Source organism: Sceloporus occidentalis, unplaced genomic scaffold, assembly GCF_023333645.1.
Source record: "Sceloporus occidentalis isolate IW3139 unplaced genomic scaffold, rSceOcc1.0.p SCAF_7, whole genome shotgun sequence".
Classification (NCBI taxonomy): domain Eukaryota; kingdom Metazoa; phylum Chordata; class Lepidosauria; order Squamata; family Phrynosomatidae; genus Sceloporus; species Sceloporus occidentalis.
Genome location: NW_028316987.1, coordinates 43657438 through 43678283, shown reverse-complemented (window position 1 = coordinate 43678283; position 20846 = coordinate 43657438). Strand labels below are relative to the sequence as shown.

The 20846-nt window shown below is 38.7% G+C and overlaps 1 protein-coding gene across 2 annotated transcripts in view; it reads left to right on the top strand.

Annotated features, from left to right (window-relative positions):
* Nucleotides 1-20481, top strand: part of ZDHHC3 (zDHHC palmitoyltransferase 3) — a 38447-nt gene extending 17966 nt beyond the window's left edge. The window contains exons 4-7 of one of the 2 annotated variants that reach the window (XM_089532765.1): nt 1801-1897; nt 4134-4215; nt 7030-7160; nt 19928-20481. In XM_089532765.1, coding sequence (XP_089388891.1) covers nt 1801-1897; nt 4134-4215; nt 7030-7160; nt 19928-20161 — 544 coding nt within the window. In that variant the 3' untranslated portion in view covers nt 20162-20481. Of the gene's footprint in view, nt 1-1800; nt 1898-4133; nt 4216-7029; nt 7161-12938; nt 16142-19927 lie in introns of those variants that run through there. The other variant, XM_089532766.1, reaches the window with a different exon arrangement.
* Nucleotides 20482-20846: the final 365 nt, after the last annotated feature.

Below are 20846 nucleotides of genomic sequence, written 5' to 3'. Positions count from 1 at the left end.
AGCACATTTACTCATGAAGAAAATCCTTGTCTTTCTGATTGTACTTATTATCCCCAATTCCATGCTCTGGCCATGCTCCAGGGGTAAGTGGCACCATTGGCCTTACCTGTAACATCCACATATTGCCGTTTGATATTTATAAGGCGAAACCTACATTCATAAATTATACCATGTGGGTAATCTGTGATCTTCAGGCTTCCCTTCTGCTGCTCTCTGAATGGGGAAACAGGGAAAGCAGACAATGGGTAAATAGGGATTTTAACCAGAATCACCTGAGAAAGTTGATGCCTCAGCTGTTCTGGATGTTCTGCACGAATTAGTCAATTTTGGGGGTGTCATGTGACTCCATTGTAGAGTTACTTATTAGGTTCCACATTCCTACTTTCTGTGTAGCAGGCTTTCATGTGCTTTTATTCTTTAATTGCTCTTTATTTGTATTTATGACTGCATAGAAGAGACACAAAGTACGTATGTACATGTAGAGGTAATTTCCAGGTAAAACATCTGCCAAAACATGTTGTTTTTTGGTGTCTTCAAGTCATTTCTAAGTTACAGCGACCCTAAGGTGAGCCTGTCATAGGGGTTTCTTGGTAAGATTTGTTCAGAGGGGCTTTCCTTTGCTTCCCTCTTATGCTGAGGGTGACTTCCCTAAGGTCACCTGGTTTCCAGAGTCGTATTCTAGGGCTCAAACTACTATACCATGTTGGCACTCTCCACAGAAGGATACTCTCCACATTTGTGATGCTGGCATTATTGCCTTGGTGGGCTTAGGCTCAGTGCAGGCTTTTTTCCTGATTTGAAACAGAGGCCAAGTTTGTACAGTTCTGATTGACCAATTTTTGTGTCACTTCTCTCCCACCACTGTTCCTTGGAGTAGAGCTGTGCAGAAAACTGATTGATTTTCCCTTATGTCACAAACCCAGGCAGAAAGTTACCTGATCCTGATTCAGACTTATGGTCTGTCTAAGTATGGTGACCCCCCCCCCCCGTCAGTTCTCAAGTAATTTAAAAAAAAAATGTATAGGTTTATACATTTATAGTGGGTGCGTGTTTAGATGTGTATAAGAGAGTGTGTTCTAATAGTGCTTGAGGAGATAAACTTGCAGGCACTTGCATGAAAAAGAGATGGAAAACCCCCACCCCAAAGTAGAGCTGACAGCCTCTTTACAGAAATGATCAGTTTTGTTTTGGCTTGGAGTCAAGTGTTTGCATCACAACAAGAACTAAATTAGGGGAAATTAGAACTTGCCCTGCAGTACTCCTCCCTCCCGCTTTCTTTTTAGATTATGGTTTTTTCATAGCTGGAAGGGGAAAAACAAGAAACTACAGGGTGCAGTAAATACAACTGTCATAGATACAGCACATAGAGCACCTCTGACTAGAAATGATGGTATGATGCTTAACTGCAAACCTCACTTTCAACAGGCTTTATTTGCTCAAAAAGAAGCAAGGAAATTTTTTCATGTTAAGATTTTGAGCTAACAAAGCATGAATCAGAGTAGACTTCTCTGATGAACTGTACTCACATAATTGCAGTCAAAACAAGAATGCCTGATCCAGCTGATGGTATTGCAGTAGAGTTATAACTTATTAATGCTGCTCCAAATCCAACTGACATTTCTTCAGTTATGAATAATGTTAGGTATCTACAATGATATGACTTCAGTTTAGGTAACTTGAAAGCAGCTTTTGGAAAAGAGGAAATATTTTCTCCGTGATCTGATAGCAGTGAAAGATTAGATTTGGATAGCGGATAGGGTTTTATCCCAAGTTATTACATATATATTGTTCTTCTTTTAGTGTTTGTAAGAGATGTATACGGAAAATGGATCACCACTGTCCATGGGTTAATAACTGTGTAGGAGAGAATAACCAGAAGTACTTTGTACTGTTTACAGTAAGTAGTTCACTGCATTAATTTTTGTGAAGTAGTTCAAACAGGGGCCTTCAGGAAGGAATTGCTCATGTTATTTTCTTAAATAATTTAATTTCTTAAATAACTTATATAATTAGGGTATAATATTCCTTGGAAAGCAAACAACTTTATTAACATTGCAAAACGTTTGAGAAAAGGCATGATAATTAAGGAATAAAAATAGGCTCTTGAAACTAAGTGTACCAGCTATTTTCTTTATTCCATATGTCACTATATACTGTTTTTTGAAAGTTCTAAAGTCTAGCATTTAATCTGTTGCTACATTTTGCTTCATATTAAGCTGTGTCTCTCTGTTCTTAGTAGTCATGTATGATCTGGTTCTCTTGCTTTGGACAAGCTTCTTAACCTGTACTTACACTGCATTTAAGCCCTACTGTGTTCAAGGAGCATGCTGATTGGACTTTGAAAGGGAACAGTCCGGCTGGCATTAGACTTGTGTGCTTGGCAGACGGGTCAGATTGGAATGTCTTTAGACTTTTCCATTTATATTTATATTTCAGTAAGATTTTTTGGTAAGATTTTGTAACATTATCAGTAACTCCATTTTAAAATATTTAATTGGCCGGGAAATTGCTCTTATCATAGAACATATACAGTAGTATATTTAATGGAAGAATTGGACCCCTTGTTCAGGCCTTTAATTTATGCCAGGTACTTTTCCACTGAGTATATCTAAGTCTATTCATTCTCTGACTGAAGTAATTTAGGCAATGGGGTTGAAGATAAGGAATCTTAAATCATGGGGACTAGAATAATGTCTGTCTGTTTCAGCTCCAGCTAAAAACTGGCAAGCCATGTGAAACTCTTTAGATTTTTGGCTTTTTCTGAAGAAAGAGGGAGTGCTAACAATTTGTAGGAAATTATTTCTGCAAATAAAAGGAACATAGCAGAGTAGTTGCAAAGACAAACTGTAGGAGGGAAGAATGTTACAGTGCTGTGACATACGATTATCTTAAGTAGAAGCAGCCACCTTAAAGATTGCTCTTCTGTTTAAGAAACTGCAGCTGACAATGAGAAATAATTTGTTTAATCTCAGTTATTTTAAAGGAACAGTCTCACACTATGCAAAACATGACTGCGTAGAATTGGAACATAAACTGTTTATGGTACAGTATAGCCTGGGGATATTATGGTACAGTATGATCCAACTTATATGCCTACCAGTTCTGTGTATATTTGCCCAGAAAGAAGTTTCATTGTATGCTTGTATGTGGTTGTCAAAATGGCTGGTGGGTGAGGGGGAGACTGCAGTGACTACTTTGTCTGTAGTTCCATCTCTTAGCTAAATAGAACTAGAATTAAAGGAAAATACCATGGGACCTTAGTCTCTGTGAAGTGCCATCCATGGATCTGAGCATCCGTTGGTGGCAAACCTGCATTGTCCCCAATGGCAGCCCATGCACATGGCTGTGCTGCCATTAGGGACAGCCCCGTTGTCCCTAGTTGCAATGTGTGCACACAGCCACACCGCCATTAGGGACAGTGCGACGGGACTTACCTGAACCCCCTTTGTCCCCAATAGTAGCACAGCTGCGTGTATGCACCACAACTGGGGACAACAGCAGCTGTCCCTAATGGTGGTGCAGCCACGCAGACTTGAACATCTGCGGTTTTGGTATCTGTGCAGGGGGAGGGTCCGGAACGGATCCCCTGCGGATACCGAGGTTCCACTGTATACTGAAAAGTATGCTGCATTTGTCTGATAGGAGCCCTGGTGGCGCAGTGGTTAAATGCCTGTACTGTAGCCACTCACTCAAAACCACAAGGTTGCGAGTTCAAGACCAGAAAAAGGGCTCAGGCTTGCATCCTTCCAAGGTCGCTAAAATGAGTACCCAGATTGTTGGGGGCAAATTAGCTTACAGTTGTAAACCGCTTAGACACTGCTTAGGCGGTATGAAGTGGTATATAAATGAGGCTTGTTTGTTTTGTTTGTTTGATAGCAAGATTAATTCTCTGGAGGAATTCAGAACTAGACAGTAGAGAAAAAGTTCACAACTCTAAGTACTGTACTCATGCCATATATATGGTTCAACAAATACAAATTGGTTTGGGTGGGGGGTTGCTGGAGAAGCCATATAAAATCATTATTCTTACTCAAAGCATCATTAGAAATTTTGCCCATGCAGTAGAATTGTGCATAGAATAATACCTCCAAAGCTGTGTATCTTAACAGACCAAAACCCATATTCTGTTTCAGATGTATATAGCACTGATTTCTCTGCATGCCCTAATCATGGTTGGATTTCACTTCCTGCATTGTTTTGAAGAAGACTGGACAAGTGAGTACTGACAAATGTAACCTTTCCAGATCTAGAGGAAATAAATTGTTTTCTTTAAATGTTCACCTCATACCCTTCATCACATATTTGATTTCTGCAGCTAATATCGCAGTGGTATGCTATTCAACCCTACATCCTGTCTAGGATAATGTAGCCAGGCTTGTAATAGCTGGTATTTGCTTATGAAATAACATTTTCTGTACATCAGTCCCAGAATGTTTAAAATTCTCATCTTAAATCAAGTGTGATCAACCCATAGCCTGTGGACTACATGCAGCTGCCCAGCCATTTTTGCACACAAACTCTGCTGCCACCATACCACTGGAATTCTACAGTGAAGTAGCTTTGCCACTGGAGGGTTGTGGGCAGCAATGTGCCCCTCCTCAGCTATGAGAAGTTGGTCATCCATTCTTAGAAAAGTTCAAGTCACAGTTAATTTTGGCTTTTTTTGGACAAGATATTTTCATATGAAAAATATATTTAAACCAGACAATATATAAGTATGATAACAAATTACTAAAACTATTCAATAAAAGTAGTAGTAAACATAATAAAAAGATCATGATATTCTGAGAACGGTCCTCTGTGTTAGTGGGCAACTGTCAGGAGTTAGGAGGTTGCATTGGTCTCCCCCTCCTCAAGATTTTGGAGGGTTCAACCCCTGCAAAAAGCTTCTATGGTGTTAGAAGCAATTTTGTCATTGTAAAACAGGAGGTGCCTGTTTTCAAAAAACAACAGCAATAAAATCTACAAGGAAGATTAAAGATAAATAGCAGAATTGGAATATCTCTAGAAACTCCAGGCCATCAACAGTGAGTTGAACAGGGACCATGGTTTCCTGGTATGCTATAGATCAGGGGTAGGCAACCTGCGGCCCGCGGGCCGGATGTGGCCCGGCGAGGCCTTGGGACCGGCCCCAGCCCGGTCCTGCCGCCGATTGCCGCCGGGGCCTTTGGCCATTCGCGTGCAGGGGCAATCGTCTATAGAAGCCTCAGAAACATGCATTTATATTAACATTTTTTAAAAAATCAGCAAAAAAATTTCGTGTGTCCTCCACTTTTTAAAAAAAGTATCCACCATTTGAAAATTTTGTCCTACATTTGTCCCGGGTTATTTATTTATTTAATTTTTTAAAAAAATATTTAATTATTTATTTTTTGGCTTCGGCCCCCCAGTTGTCTGAGGGACAGCAACCCGGCCCCCGGCTCAAAACGGTTGCCTACCCCTGCTATAGATATTATAATACTAGTTAACACCCCAGCCTCATGAGGGCTGTCTTACCCAGTTTACCACATCTCTTTTTTTATTTCTAGCCAGCATTATACTACATTCCATAAACTCACTCTACCCAATTTCACTTTAGGCAATATCTTTTCACCTGAACGTGTCACTTCATCACTGTACTCACACATTTTGCCTTTGTATTGCTTATTCACACATACAGTCTGTTCATTCATAGCTGTAGAGATCTGTTCCTAGGTACTTCATTTCATGCATCTGATGAAGTATGCTTAGTCTACAAAAGCTTATGCTACCAACTTCTTTCTCTCAAATTTCGCAGTCTCAAAGATGCTACAATATACATACTGTTTTAGAATAGCTAGTGATTCACTACCTGTTAGGAAAAAAGGCCCCCCGATCCTAAACTGGCTCAGGGATCCTAAAAGATGGCAGAGTTGCTCCATGCCCCCCAGAGGGTATTTGAGAGCCAAAACATGGGTGGGGGGAGAGTACAAAACCAGTCTTGTACCAGCCTTGCCACTGTACTTTTTCCATCCCTGCTCTATGAAGAACCAGAACCTCATAAAAGTAGTGGTTCCATGAAACTTAATATGTTGAATCAACACAGCATTTACAGTGGGCCCTTGGTATCCACTGGAGTTTGATCTCTGGACCCCCCACCTCCAGGTGTAGTAAAATGGTACATGGCAAAATCAAGGTTTGCTTTTTGGAATTTATATATATATTTAATATTTTCAAACCATGGATAGTTGAATCTGTGGATAAGGAATCCATGGATATGAAGGTATCCATATTTACTAGATTCATGGCTTTGCTCACTTTTGAAGATTTCAGGAGAGAGATTCCAAACCAGGAATTGTATTACACATCATTTTTAGTTTGGAAACAAGAGTAATTCCCAGCATAAGACAGCTTGGGATGGGTAACAGTATATCAGAGCTGACCCCCTCACCATGTAGAGAGGTAGGACGTTTTTTTAAAAAAAATACTGTAATTCGAAAATTCATTAAGAAGAACATAATAAAACTAAATAGTTGAGCAATATAACAGATTGGATACAGTCACATGTTACAGTTCATCAATAAAAGTCCAAGCAAAAGAAAAAAAAAAAAACAACCAAAAACAATTGTCACATTTCATAGTTCGGTATTAAGTAGCGAGCAAGTCCCTCCAGAATCTCTTCTGCATGCTATACACTCCAACAGTTTCCCAAATACTTCTGTCTTTTATCTAGATCCTTCACAAAGTGGTGACTGGAAATGATGTTGCATCACTCCCCATTGCCATTTTGTGAACCACAATGAATATAGATACTTTGGGAACAGATTATGGGGGCTTTCTGTTTGGGCTGGAGATATTTTTGCACGTTTTGTGGGCTATCCACTCAGTTTTTGGTTGGGAAAGGCCTGAAAATTGTGCTGATTTTTTTTTTTTAATTTGACAGTGGAGGAACTGAGTGGAAGCTTCAGGAACTGCAAAAGTAGAGTACAGGGACCATATGTAACCCACAAACTACATTTTGCTTACCCCAGTCTAAAGCATTCAGTGCTTTGTCATGTTCTGTTTTCACAGAGTGTAGTTCTTTCTCTCCACCGACTACTGTGATCCTACTTATTCTCCTGTGTTTTGAGGCTCTCCTCTTTCTCATTTTTACATCTGTTATGTTTGGAACACAGGTGCACTCCATCTGCACTGATGAAACGGTGAGTACTTCCAGTCTACTTCTTTTGTTGTTCCTTTTGTTAGAAACATTATTTGTTTTTGTTTTTCTTTTCTTGTCCTAGTAAGTAAAAAAATCAATGTGAGGTAACCATCAAAAACAACAGACATATTCCAGAGGTAGGTAGGGACATATGTGAAAATGAAAGTATGGTACCTGTGAAGAATATTATATTAATTGTCAACTGGAATTTCCTTGCATTGGTCCTTTACTTCTGGTGTAGAGACTCTTGCACACTAAAGTCTGGAATATCCATAGCTGATATCGTTCCAGCATTCTGGTTTGCAACTATAGTATTTACTCATGTATAAGTCTAGAAATTTTAGTCAAAAATAGTTCTAACAAAAACTAGGTCGACTTACCCACAGGTCAGTGTACCTTAACTCGTATTTAAAAAGGAACCATTCCCTTTTTGAGTAGAGTGGCAAAAGATAGAAGTTTAGTCCATCCTGGGAGAACCTGAAAGAAGCAACAAACCCCTCTAGTCTCCCCTACAGTGCTACATCTGGCTTTTTTGAATATCTGGGTAGGAAAATAACAGTGTCCTTTTGAATCATTTTCCTTTCCTTCATACTTTATATCCTTTGTGACATGTGCCTCTAAGTTTCACCCTCGACTTATACATGGGTTATATCAAAATCCATAATTTTTGCCTCCAAACCTGCTCTCGACTTATATATGAGGTTGACTTATAGTTGAGTATATATGGTATGTATTGCTATTAATCACACCTTGACATAGGAATGTACCATAATGACATGAAAAATATGGCAGAATTTTTACTCAAGTCCAAATTCAACATATTTGTGGAGGAGTTTTGCCTTACAAGCAAGCATGATTGCCCTAGTTGGTCCCTGAAAAGTAGATCCAGGCTTACAGATATGCATGCTTTAAAGCAGTTGTTCTTAATTAAAATTTAATTCCTCAGGGCCCTTACTTTCTGCCATTTCAAAGGAAAATTATGAGGGCCTTATTGTGGACTTCACTGAAATCACTTGAAGGAAATCTGTGATTGACTTGGAATGTCAGAGAAGCTACTGTGTTTCAAGAGTAAATTGTTTGCTAATAGTCATTATTGCTTTATAGCAGTATATGTACCTAACACTGCATATATTCACACAGGAGGGTGCCCTTGTGAGATTTTTGACCACAGTTTTTAGAATCTCCTAACCTGGGCAGAGACAAAGATCTTCACCTGGTTCCAAAGAGTTCAGTAGAAAGAAAGGTTTCCTTGCAAAGGAATTCCAAAGTTTAGGGTGCCATTACCAAGAAGGCCCTGTTCTCCATGGCAAGTCACCTCACTTGAACAAGGGATCATGGAAAACCACCTCAAGGAAGACCTTAGTACCTTGGTGTATCTGTGCAGCAGAAAGTAGTTCATAAAGTTATCCAGGTCCCAAGGTATTTAGGGCTTCAACCATTAAAACTAGCAATTTGAATATAAGTACTCATATGAGTGACCTTCTGTAGAGAGGTGTTATAAAGCAAATTGTGTAAACTTCTCTATGCCATTGTGTGCTCATTTCCTTTCATCTCTTTTTATGAACTTAAAAGCCTTGAGTACATTAGAACTTCTTGTAGGAAAGGTGCACCACTCCTTTGATCATGTTGGTGGGTCTTGTTTCGTGTTTCTTCCAGTGCTAGATGGGATATGTAAATTGGAAGTATACATGATCATTGTAATTACTTTGTTGACAGCTTCATATAAAGGCATTATGACACTCAAAGTTTATCTTGTCCGTTCTAATGATTTCCAGTACTCAGTGTATTTGTGTTTTTACTTTAGACTGAGGCCTGAAACAGACAGACCGAATAAAGTGACCAGAAGCTGCACAGAGAACATGCCGAGCTGGAAAAAGCTGGCACAAAAAGGAGTGTTGAAAAGCTGCTTCTGCCACCATTTGGGATGGTGGCAGAGGCCTGCTTTGAGAGTGGCCCATGCAGTCACCATGATCTCCTCTTGATTGTGGCCAGTCTGGTTCGCCCCTGAATTGACATTTTAGAGAGCCACAACTTCAGCCTGCTTTTCTGCGTAGTCACAAATAATTAAGGCTTCATCAGAATAGTATACCTATATGATGTTTGACTTTTTGCTTCCAGTATCTCTTTGCACATACATTGAATCCCATGTGCTGTTTTGTTGTTCATTCACCAAGTTTGGATAAATTCTTCAGTAATTCACCAGTTTGCTTTGAGTTTCACGATCCTGAATAATTAGGTGTATTATTCAAACCTGGTTCTACTATCAGTTCTGACTAGAATAAGTTATGAACAAGTTAATATTATGAGACCTAGCAAGGATCTAACAATAATATTAATAGTAATTTTTATTTATATGTCCCGCCTCTTCCAAGGATCAAAGTGGGATTACAGCATTAAAGGATTACCAAGAATCTAGACTCTACTGCTTGCCTGTGTCAGGAGTAGAAATTGTGCGTCCCTTCAGGGATTGCAATGCCCAACATCCTTACCAACACAGCCAAAAGTGAGAGTGCTCCAACACCATCAGGAGGGCTGTATAGTTCCTACCTTTGCTTTGTGTGAACATAATCTGTTCCTACTCTTTCCCCTCCACTTTTAAAGCCATTTAAAATCATCTCTTCTAAATTTATTTGAAGAATTTTGTTAGAAGTGGTTTGAAATTCTCAAGCAGAAGCTTCTATTCAGATACAATGATAAATTGTCACAAGCATTAATTGCCTTGTGTTCATGCTCGGTCTCTTTCTCTGTATGCAAGGACTATATTAGAAACTTTGGGCCTATACAGATTGGGAGAAAGGGGCGGACAGAGGCTGCCTCTTTCCCCCCTGGATTGTGGCCATGCCAACCAAATGTTACAGCAATAATGTGCTGGGTAAAAGGAGCTGCAAAACATGGCTCATTTCTGTACCACTGCCAAGGCACCATAAGCGCCCTGGAGCGCCGTTTGGCTGCAGCGCACGAGGCACATCATCATTGTGCATGCTGTGCAAAATGGCAGTGCACCAAGATGACGCCTGTGGCGTACGGTAGGGCTCGAGAGTGTGCAGACGCTCTGCTCTCCTGAGTCCTACTTTCAGCCCCAGGCCAGCTCAAAGCGCCAGTCTGTACTAGGCCTTTATTTGCAGTAAAGCAGAGTATGGACCCAGCAGATGAGTGCTTCTCATCTGAGATTTTGCTCTCTGTAAACCAAAGTTTCTAAAGTTCAAATAAGGCAGCAAACAGTAGTTGCTGCCATGGGATCATAAGCTTCTAATCTCCTCTTGTCCAGGCAAAAGAAATGGCTTGAAGTTTGTGCCTGCAGTGAACCAATGTGTGCTGTTAGGTCTAGAGGCAGCCCTTCTCCCCCATAAATCAACATGTATAGTGACACCCATTTCTTTCTTTCTGTCTTTCTTTCTTTCTTTCTTTCTTTCTTTCTTTCTTTTAGTAAATTTTATTGATTTAAAAAATACACATAACATACCATATACAAATCAGATATCATCCTGAATCCTTCATAATAAGTGAGTGTGCATTCATTCCTAATTTATTTTTTATAAATAAAATATTTTTATTTAAAAGATGAGCAGTGTACATTTCCACATCAGTGCCTTCCAGTTGTTACATTTTTAGGTCAGAAAACATTACTTGCATCTGAGAACAATGGGTCAGATGTTGGTATTCTTCCAATGTTTTCCGCAGTGAAGGCAGATGAAATTGATTCATTTAGCCTCACTGCAGTCTGCCTGCCCTCCTTCAGAATTCCTTTGGTACTTTTATCATTCAAAGGCCAAACTGCATCCCTGGCAAATATTTTCACTTTGTTTATGCCTTCAGTAATTTCCTCCTCAGAGTACTTCTTTACCTTAGTAATTTGTACATTTTGTGAATGTTAATACTTTCCCCCCCCAGCTCAGTTTTTCTCCTGTTAGGCAAAATTTCAGCTTCCTTGCTTTATAAGGTTCCTTGACTCCATTTAACCAAAATAGCATCATTTATGTTTCATACACATTCTTATTTGTAGTTTACATTATTATTGGAGTATCATTTTGCAGTGGTTTCAACCAAATTTCCAGATTTGTGCTTACTGTGTTTTACACCTGCTTTTTATACCAAATGCTCCTTTTGACTAAAATTGCTTCTTCTGAAACTACATTTGACTGTGTTTGATGTTTTAGCCATTACACACACACACATACCTTTATATATATATTCAGTTTGAGAGCATGATGATCAGTGTTCTCGGTTAAGGAATATCTACATTTCACACCCATATGTAACTGCTGTTTAGTATCAAAATGAAGGATCATTTTCTTAGCTGTATAATAATAATAATAATAATAATAATAACAACAACAACTATTATTATTTATACCCCACTCTTCAGCCAGAAGGCTATCAGAGTGGCTTACATATTGTTAATTAGAGATTATATATTCTGTTTATCTTGTTTGCCCTAATTGTTGTATAGATATGCTTCATAATAGTTATTATGTGCTAGCACATGGAAAGCTCTGTTGAAGCTTTGGGCAATTTCCAGTGGAGGAGGATGCATTGTCCTCCCAACCCATTGCTGGCATATTCTGCCATTACAGTTGCTGTGGCACCAAATTTCCTGCTTTGCTGCCACCCATCCCACCCCTTTAAGACAGGAGGCACAGGCAACATGTGCCTTGTTGTAAATTTAACTGCATCTTCTTGCAGCTGCCACACTTCCAAATTTCAGGAGTGGGAAGTCCACATGGGTAGTGGACTAAGCAAACTTATTTCTTGTTCTGGCTCTTATTGGTTCCCTAATCATACTAAGTAACACTTTTATTGTCTTTGGAAACATTTTCTGTGTTGTCACTTTCATGTGCACTTGTGCTCTAGATAACCAGAAATTTCCATCAGTACCAAATTTCTGGCTACCTTCTTGATTTATTTTTCTGCTTTCAAGATCCCCATTTGTAAGGTGGGTAGCATCAGTGTGTCCTCTCTGCTCTACAGCCATTTTTGGCCTGGCATTTCTGTTCCGTGTGGCTCCTATGTTTCTTTGACCAATTTCTTAGTGTTATTGCACTTAGTTTCTCTTTTGATACCCAGAGGTGAAAAGTGTGATCTCTGTTTAAAAATGTTATGGAAAGTTGGTCTTAAAAATGTCAATTGTACAGAAAATAACTGAATATTTGCCAGTTGTTTTTTTTTTAAAGAAACAGTCTTCCTTCTGAATGCAAATAATTATAAAGTGGTCAGCAAACTAGAAACCTAATTATCTGAGAGCCCTGTGTTTACTCTCCTTCTCCCCTTTACTAATATTATTCCTTTCTCACACGTCAGTGTGCTTCTGCTTAATCCTTCAACTCTTTCCCCCTGTTACAGGCTGTGCTTTTGTTAGAGGTTTCAGTGGAACTTCAAAAGCAAGGCTTATTGATACCAGGACATGTCTTTACCTTGCTCATGGAGACACTGAAAATTGCTGGAGCATGGGATAATGTTCAGGGATTTCATATCAGCCAGTTTCATAAAAATGTAGTTCTGCCATATTAAGTACAGTATGTATGCGTATGTATGTATGTGTTTTGGATTAAGAGTCTTGTGGAATTTCCTAAACTTTGCACAACAGGTGTATGATAATCTCTTCATAAGTTGCCACAGATTCCCCCCCCCCCCCTATTCTTTATATTTTTGAAAAAGTATTAATAGGGAAATGTTTAGGAAATATTTCCAACCATAAAAGAGTAGTTGAGGGATCATTTTCCCCGAAATCAGAACTACAAAAATAAGTTCCTGACTGAAAATGTCATATTTCTGTTTTCAGGGAATAGAACAGTTGAAAAAAGAAGAGAGAAGATGGGCTAAAAAAACAAAATGGATGAACATGAAAGCAGTATTTGGCCATCCTTTCTCTATAGTTTGGCTTAGCCCATTTGCTACTCCAGACCAAGGAAAAGCAGACCCATATCAGTATGTGGTCTAAGAATTCATGAACAGCATTTCCACTAAAACAAAACCACATTTACAGCACTGCAGTTATTATACATGAATGTTTGAAGTGAAAAGGCAAAATCTTTTTCTTTCTTTCAAAAAACGCCTATTAAAATGGCTGAATCTTGCAGAGAAAAGGCAAAAAACAAACAGAAAACAAACCAGCCCTGTATTCTGAAAACTTTTGGTAATTCTGTTTCTGGTGGCTGAAGCTTTTTCTTTCCTTTTTTAAAAAACTTGTTAACTTTACTTGATCTCTTTTGGTTTCTGTCTGCTTTCTCTGACATAACTAATGTGAACAGGGATCCTTGTTCCTCTGTGCCCACCCACCTGTATTGACTGTGTACTTTTTACATCATGATTGACATCTGAATGACAGTCTGTGCCAACAGTGCCGTCTTCTTACATAAACTCCTATGGACTCCTCGGTGGCAGATGATGCATTTAGTTCATAGTAGACCTCTCATTATGCTGTTTGTATCTAACTCCCCACCTCCCACCCCACCCAGCAAGTTCAAGTCTCACTTCCTAAGACCTGAAGGATGGAAGACAAAAGTGTGACCCTGCAAGAAGGCCAGTTAAAAACACAATTGCTTTGCATTTAACATTTAAAACACATCGACAACGTTACATTATTATACTTCAGAAATACACAGAAAAGATTTCTTGCACATCTGGCCCCCAACCTACTCCTGTCTCTGATTAGCAGGAAATGCTGCCTTCCTAGTTTAAGTGATGGAAGTTTAAGTTTTTGTGAGTATGTGTGAATTGTAATGCCTTATAATTTGAGAAGGAGGGAATGCTGATTCAAATGTGTAGAATAGCAAGTTAAATATTAAGGGATACTTATGGAACAGTCTTCAAGTATAGAAGAGGCTTGCCAAATCCAGGTGAAACCTAAGGACAGAGTGATTTGTGTAGATGTGTCAGCATTGTCCTCTCTCTTTCTCTCTCTCTCTCCCTCCCTCTCTCCCCTTTTTTTTACACATTACCACATTTTTATATCTCTGATAGTTTATTCTCTTTTTATATTTATACATATATTTTACATTGGGGAAATATCATGTGTTATTTGTGCATGCCTTCTGTCATGATTATGTGAATGGCAAATTGTGTATGTAGTCAGCACTGGAGAGATGTGTAGAGGACATTCTGTTTTAAACAAAAGCAGGTAGAACAGATTACACCAAACTGACTGAGTCTGTAACACTTTTGTATATGAGCAGGGATTTTATTATAAATTTTGGATCTTAAAACTACTGATGGGAGAGTGATCAGATTAACTGCATTTTAAAAAAACAAGTCTAAAATGGTAGAACTGCAAATAAGCTATATTCCTGAATTTATTCTTTAGACTGAATCAAAGCCATGGAGCGGAAGGCAGTGGAGGAGGCTGATGGATCTGTATTGTTTTGAAATAATGTGAACGATGCATCTTTTCAATTCTGTCAATGCTTCCGTATGGGAAACAAATGCAATAAACCTTTTCTGAATACTGTTTCTGTGCAGTTTTTTTGCGGTGAGGGTCACTTATTAAAATTCTTTAAGCAGCCAGGATGATAAAAGAAAGAAGGTTGATTAACTAGAACCTGGGTTTTAAATGACAAAAAACCCATTAAAAATCAATGGTATATCAGCTGCACTTTTAAATTTGGTATAATTGACTATGTTCAGTAAGTAAGGAGACATATCTGTAACAAAATCTCTTTTCCTGCTTTCACAATTTTGCATTTATGCATCTGTATTACTATAGGAGTGAGCACAGCGATTGTGCTGAGCAAATTTGTACAAGACAGCAAGCCAGGGATCTGTGAAAATCCTGCCTTTTTGCATATAAGAAGCTTGCTACTGCTTGCTGATTGCTAAGTGGAAGCAACTAAAGAACCATGACATGGTTTATTTATTTCCCAAAAATACAGGCAGCTACCCTTCTCTGGTTTGTTTCTGTCTCAGAAAATCTGAGAAACAAACCTTGCAAACCTTGGATTCTTTCCCTGGTGTGTTGGAAGAAAAAAGAGAGAGAAAGGCAGCTGCCTGCATTGTAGGACATCGTAAACAAACCCTGGAGCATAGTCGTTATTTAGCCATTGCAAATGGGAACTGGTTGTCTCAAGTGGTTCACCAAATTCACTTAAGTAGGAGTATAAGTCATTCCTCGGAGGTACGGTGCCTTTGCCTATCGCATTTTTTCTTTTGTAAAACATTTGTGGGAAATGAATGTTTCCTGCTTAGAAGTAAGATGCACTCAGTTCATTTAAACTTAGCCCAAACCATTTTACAGAAATCCTCATATTTGTTCATTCTCTTTTCATTGGTTTATTTTTAATGTTTATGTTTGTTAGATCCAGAAAATGGCTAAAAACTATTTTTCAAGACCATATTTCTGTTCTGAATAAAATAATTTTCAAAGCATTCCATGGTTTTAACCACAGAATGATCTGCAACATGATGACTTTGTTGTCTTTACTAAAACATTGCCATATTCCATTATTTCCAGTTGTACACACATTAGAATTTCCAAGTATTTTGTTTACAAGAAATCCAAAACTCTGAAGAAAGAGTTGGAGAATAATTGAAAACAAGCCTTATTGAGATAAAACTATACTGCAGTGAGAATTTGAAAATGAGTTTATATAGTCCTGTGTTAAGTCATTGATCCAAGTGCCTTTCTGATGCATTCTGCAAGGCAGTCCTAGATTGACTGGGAGGTGGTGAACAACGTTCAAATATTTATAAGCACATAGCTCTGAAATTCTGTCCCCAGGGAGGCTTGCCTGCTGCCCAAAGTGATGTATTTTTGGAACTTGGTGAAGACCTTTTTATTCCTCCAGGCTTTTAAACACTAAATAAGATTGTTTCAATGTGTGTATTTGGTTTATTATGCTGCTATTATCCATATTTTTACTGTGCTATTGGTTTTGGGTTTTTTTAAAATATAAATCACCATGTAAATATATTTATATTGAAGGGTAGTAAATGTACATATTCATGAACAGCAGTTATTAAATTTGTGTTAAAGAAATGATTCTGTATTAATCTAAGTACTTCCTTTTCTTTCCAAGTGCATTAAAATATTCCTGTGTCTTTTAAAAAATGCCATGATTTGTCTTTTGCTTTTAATGAGCTAGATAATTGAGGACAGATATGATATTATGGATAGTACAATGGAAATTTCCAAACCAAGATTGTGTCTCCAGAAGAACAGCTTCTATTACAGCTTTCATTGCATTCACATGCATCCCTATGAATGTAGTTGTGTACGATTACAAATTCATACACAGTACTAATAGTTTACAAGTATGGTGAGACATTTCTCCTTTTCAAAGTATAATATTGTGATTTTGATTGTCCATCACTACATGTAAGAGTTCCTGGGCAAAGTTGGGAACAGCTCATCAAATCTCTCATTTTTGCAGAACTAGCGCTTCATCTTCTGACAACCATAGCATTGGTTCATACAATCCTAATCATATCTGTTTAATAGATATTGGCCATTTTGTCCTCTCCATGGCTACACACCAAGACCTATGCCCTTCATGTCGGGCTCTGGGTGCTAGTCTCTAGAACAGCAGAAAACCAGATGTTCAAACCTCAAGATTTCTCTTCCCTGAAGAATTCTGCCCCTAAGTGAAATTTCCCTTCAATCTCCAGATTTTGAGCATCGCAGAGAGAGACGTTGACAGTCACACCTAGAGCTCTTCTGGGGCATGTCCATCTGGGGAAGATAGTCTCTGGAAGTCATGAGAGGTTCCAGTTGTTTTTGTTTGGATTGCCTCTGCTGATTCAGACGTTACATCCAGTCTCTCCCTTGTGTCCTTCCCCTTCCCATTGTTGACATGCAACATTTCAAAAATTTATTTTCACTGATTTGTATTGAGCTTTCAATATTATTTAGGAGTGACGGTTAAAGTGTTCAAGTGCTTTAGCAATATTACACCACTTAAGCTTTAGGGCCTCATTTCTACTACAGTTTAAACCGGATCATGATTCAATACGATCCGGTTTAAATGAACATGATTCCCACTTAATCCGAATTGCAATGCTTTTCACCCATTTAACCTGCGTAAAAAAGACACTTTTTTCTGCTCCTTCTGGGCTGAATCGATTTATTTTGAAATAAATTGATTCATCTCAAGTGGGAGGTAGGCGGATTTGAAACCGCCCCCCCCCCCGGCTTCCCTACCCTCTCCGTCCCCAGCCTTCTTCCCAGCTTACCTCCTCCATCCTCCCGGCCCGGCCTGCTTCCTCCATCCCCCAGGCTTACCTCCTCCGTCCTGGCCCGGCCTGCCTCCTCTGTCTTTATTCTCCGCCATGTGGCCTGGCCTTCTCTGTCATGCAGCCTGGCCTCTGCTGCACGGACTTGCCTCTCTGACTGGCCAGCTATCCCTTCTCACAGTTTCCGGCACCAGCCTTGTTCCAGTGCAAAGGTAGTGAGAACCACACTCGCTGCTGAACCAGTTTCTGGACCGAATCCAAGAATTGGTTCAGCTGCGAAGTGGGAATGAGGCCTAGGATCATGTTTTAGCACTAGCATTCTTTCACTCACTTGATCTCTGCTAAATATGTGTCCTCGATTCAAACTACAGAACAGATATTCCACCTAAACATTAGAAGGAACTTTCTAGTGGTAAAAGCTGTTGAACAGTGGAACACACTGCCCTGGAGTGTGGTGGAGGCTCCTTTGGTGATTTTTAAACAAACTGGGTTGTTATTTGGTGGGAGTGCTTTGATTGTGTATTCCTGCATGGCAGGAGGTTGGACTGGATGGCCCTTGAAGTCTCTTCCAACATTTATGATTTTACGACATCTTCAGATACAACGTCTAGAGGGGGTTACAGATAACATATGTATCTTTTTTATCATAGAGATTTAATCTTTTTTTTTTGGGGGGGGAATACTACTACCAGTAGTAGTTCTCAAGATTTAATGAGTTGTGGTCTAACAGTCATAGGGTTATAGATTTGAAGGGATCACATGAGCCTTGTAGACCAACCCCTTGCCATGCAGGAATCCCCTGCTAAAGCATCCTTAGTACTGGGTATCAAAACTCAAAGTCCTGCAAACCTTTAATGGGAGTCTATTTCACTGCTGAACAGCTCTTACTGTCAGGAAGGTTTTAATATTTAGGTGGAATCTCTTATATATTGAGTTCAATACTTTGTCTCTTAGAAGTTTATCACATGGGAGTGAAGTGCCCAAATCCCATGGATAAACTGAGTTTAAAACCGTGAATATCCCGCAAGAGTAGGATTGTTTTCAGATGACGTTGTGTGACTTTGGCATTAGCTGGACATTAACTTGTGCAAAAAGCTGCAAAATTGCATCACTTTTTAACTTTGGGAAAAACTGGATTAGCAAAAACATGCTGGCTCCATCTTTTGAAGGAATGGTTCTCAAACTGATTTTCCCGACATTTGAGATTTCTGCTCCCTTAATTCCTGAGTACTGGCCATACCAGCTTGGATTAATGGAAGTTGAAATCCAAAATATATGGGGGACCAGAATTTGGAACCACTGTGACATCCTTTCAAATATTTCAAGATGGCTATCCTATCACCTCTGTCTTACCTTATCCAAGCTAAACACATCCAACTTCCTAAGATGTTCACCTAAAACTTGGTTTCCAGACAGTCAGTCTCAAAAATAGTATGCCAAAATTATCCTGGAAGAGTTGACACTACAAAAAATATTGTGTAAATAATCCTGAGATCTTTGCCAAAAATATTGCACAGTGTTTATCAGCTCAATGCTACTTCTTGATGTATCGAATCCTAGCATATATGAACAAAACACATTTTCTCAGATTTGAGAAGTTGCTTTGACTGGTAGTTGTGATGTGAGCAATAGAAAGAAGACTGTGTAATGGGATACATGTCACTTTTATTATTCTACTGTTAGAGCAATTAATTGAATCCCATGTAAATTCGGAAACCAAAGTGGCTCACAGAAGGAAATCAAAATCTACCCATGCAATTTTTAAAACAATTAAAATTATCATAGTGAAAACAACATAAAATTATTTTAAAACATACAAAAGTTTAAATAAATAAATAAAAACTCCCCTCCCCAATAAAAAAGCCTACCTGGTGCAGTTACATATTAAAAGCCTGCTTAAACAAAAAAGTTTTGTTCCTAAACTTTTCTTGTGACTTAAACTGGCATATGGACTTCCCAAATATTTCGTTTTCTTCAGGGGCCTTAGAGGGGATATTATCATCTTCTTTTAAATAGAATTTAGATTTTGATCCACTTCTATAGTGAGAGCTTCCTTTAAAAAAAAACAACAACAACCAAAAAGCAAAATTACAACAAAATTCACATTTATTAAATGTGTTAAGAGTCTATATCAATTAATCATAGAGTGTGTTCATATCAATAGGTTTGTTTAAAGTATTTTTTTTAAAAAAAGTTTAAATTCTTTGCAAAAACATTTATGTCCATTAAGTTTGTAACACAAGCTGTATTTTGTACCCAAAATACACAGGTGTGGTTCAGAATTCTGTACCTGGGGAGATAACTTGACAACTCTTGTTACCTGTAATCTTCCCTAGAGATATGTGCAAAAAGATGTTTTATTCGTGAACCAATGTGAGATGAACACTCATTTGTACTTGTCTAATCAACCTACAATAAACTGTCCCCCCCTTTTAAAAATTATAAGAGGGATTTATTCTGGACACTTGTTTTTTTATTTCTTGGAGAGGCTTTATATCCATGATTTAAAAATAAAAACCTTAAAAGTGTGCCGTTTTAACAACTGAATTCCAAGCGCTGCAGTGTCTGCCTACAATGAATAAATGTAAACTGTTTTGTCTCCTGCAGGGCATAGAACGGCTAAAAAAACAGGAGCCAACGTGGGAAAAAGTCAGCGGCTGGGAAGGGTTGAAGCTGGCTTTCGGGAGTGATCTTTCACTGCGATGGTTCAATCCTTTTTCAGACCTGAGTTGCCAGAAGTCTCCACCAGCGGGTACAGCAACAGTTGCTCCATCTGAGATGGTGGCTCAGGAAGCCTTTGAGCAGCTTTCTGATCAAGAGGTGGTTGTGGAAATGTCTTAGTGAATAACATAAAGTGCCTGTACCGACGTCAGTATCCTGTTGAAATTTGTGCACTTGAGGCTTAGCTTTAAAGGACCATGTTGCATGAAAGCCTTGAGGCTTTGCCATTTCTCTAGCCGAGGGCCTCACTAAATGAAATGCAAAGCAACTACATTCCAAATGTTCTACTGCTGATGACAGTTTAACCAAAATCCCATAAAGTTCCTATGGAAACAATAACAGTTTTGTCAAAACTTAGCAAAACTTTTAAAAATATGCAATACAAATTACTGTTGGGGAGGCAAACTACCAAGCTTAGTTTAATTCATTAGTCCATTCAGCTGGGTAGTATCTTCTCAGAAACTACCAAGAGTGGTCAAACGTGAAGACCATGACAAAATAATAAATGAAATCTTATTAAATTGTTTTAAGCATAAAATTAATATATCAGAGAAAGGGGAAAATATATAAGACCCCCCCCCCCATTCTGTGAATGCAAAGATGGCTATCAACATCAGGTTGGCAGTTCTTCATGGGGGCTCAACTACAGTGGAGGCCTAGTGATCCTAATGATTTCGGAGGAGACTGAACCTTCCTAACCTAGCCTTGGAGGGGATCAAACCCTTTCTTTGAGGGTCCATGTTTTGAAGAAACCCAAACCAAGGACAAAAAAACCCTTAAATCCATCCAAGTGACTCTGGGAAAC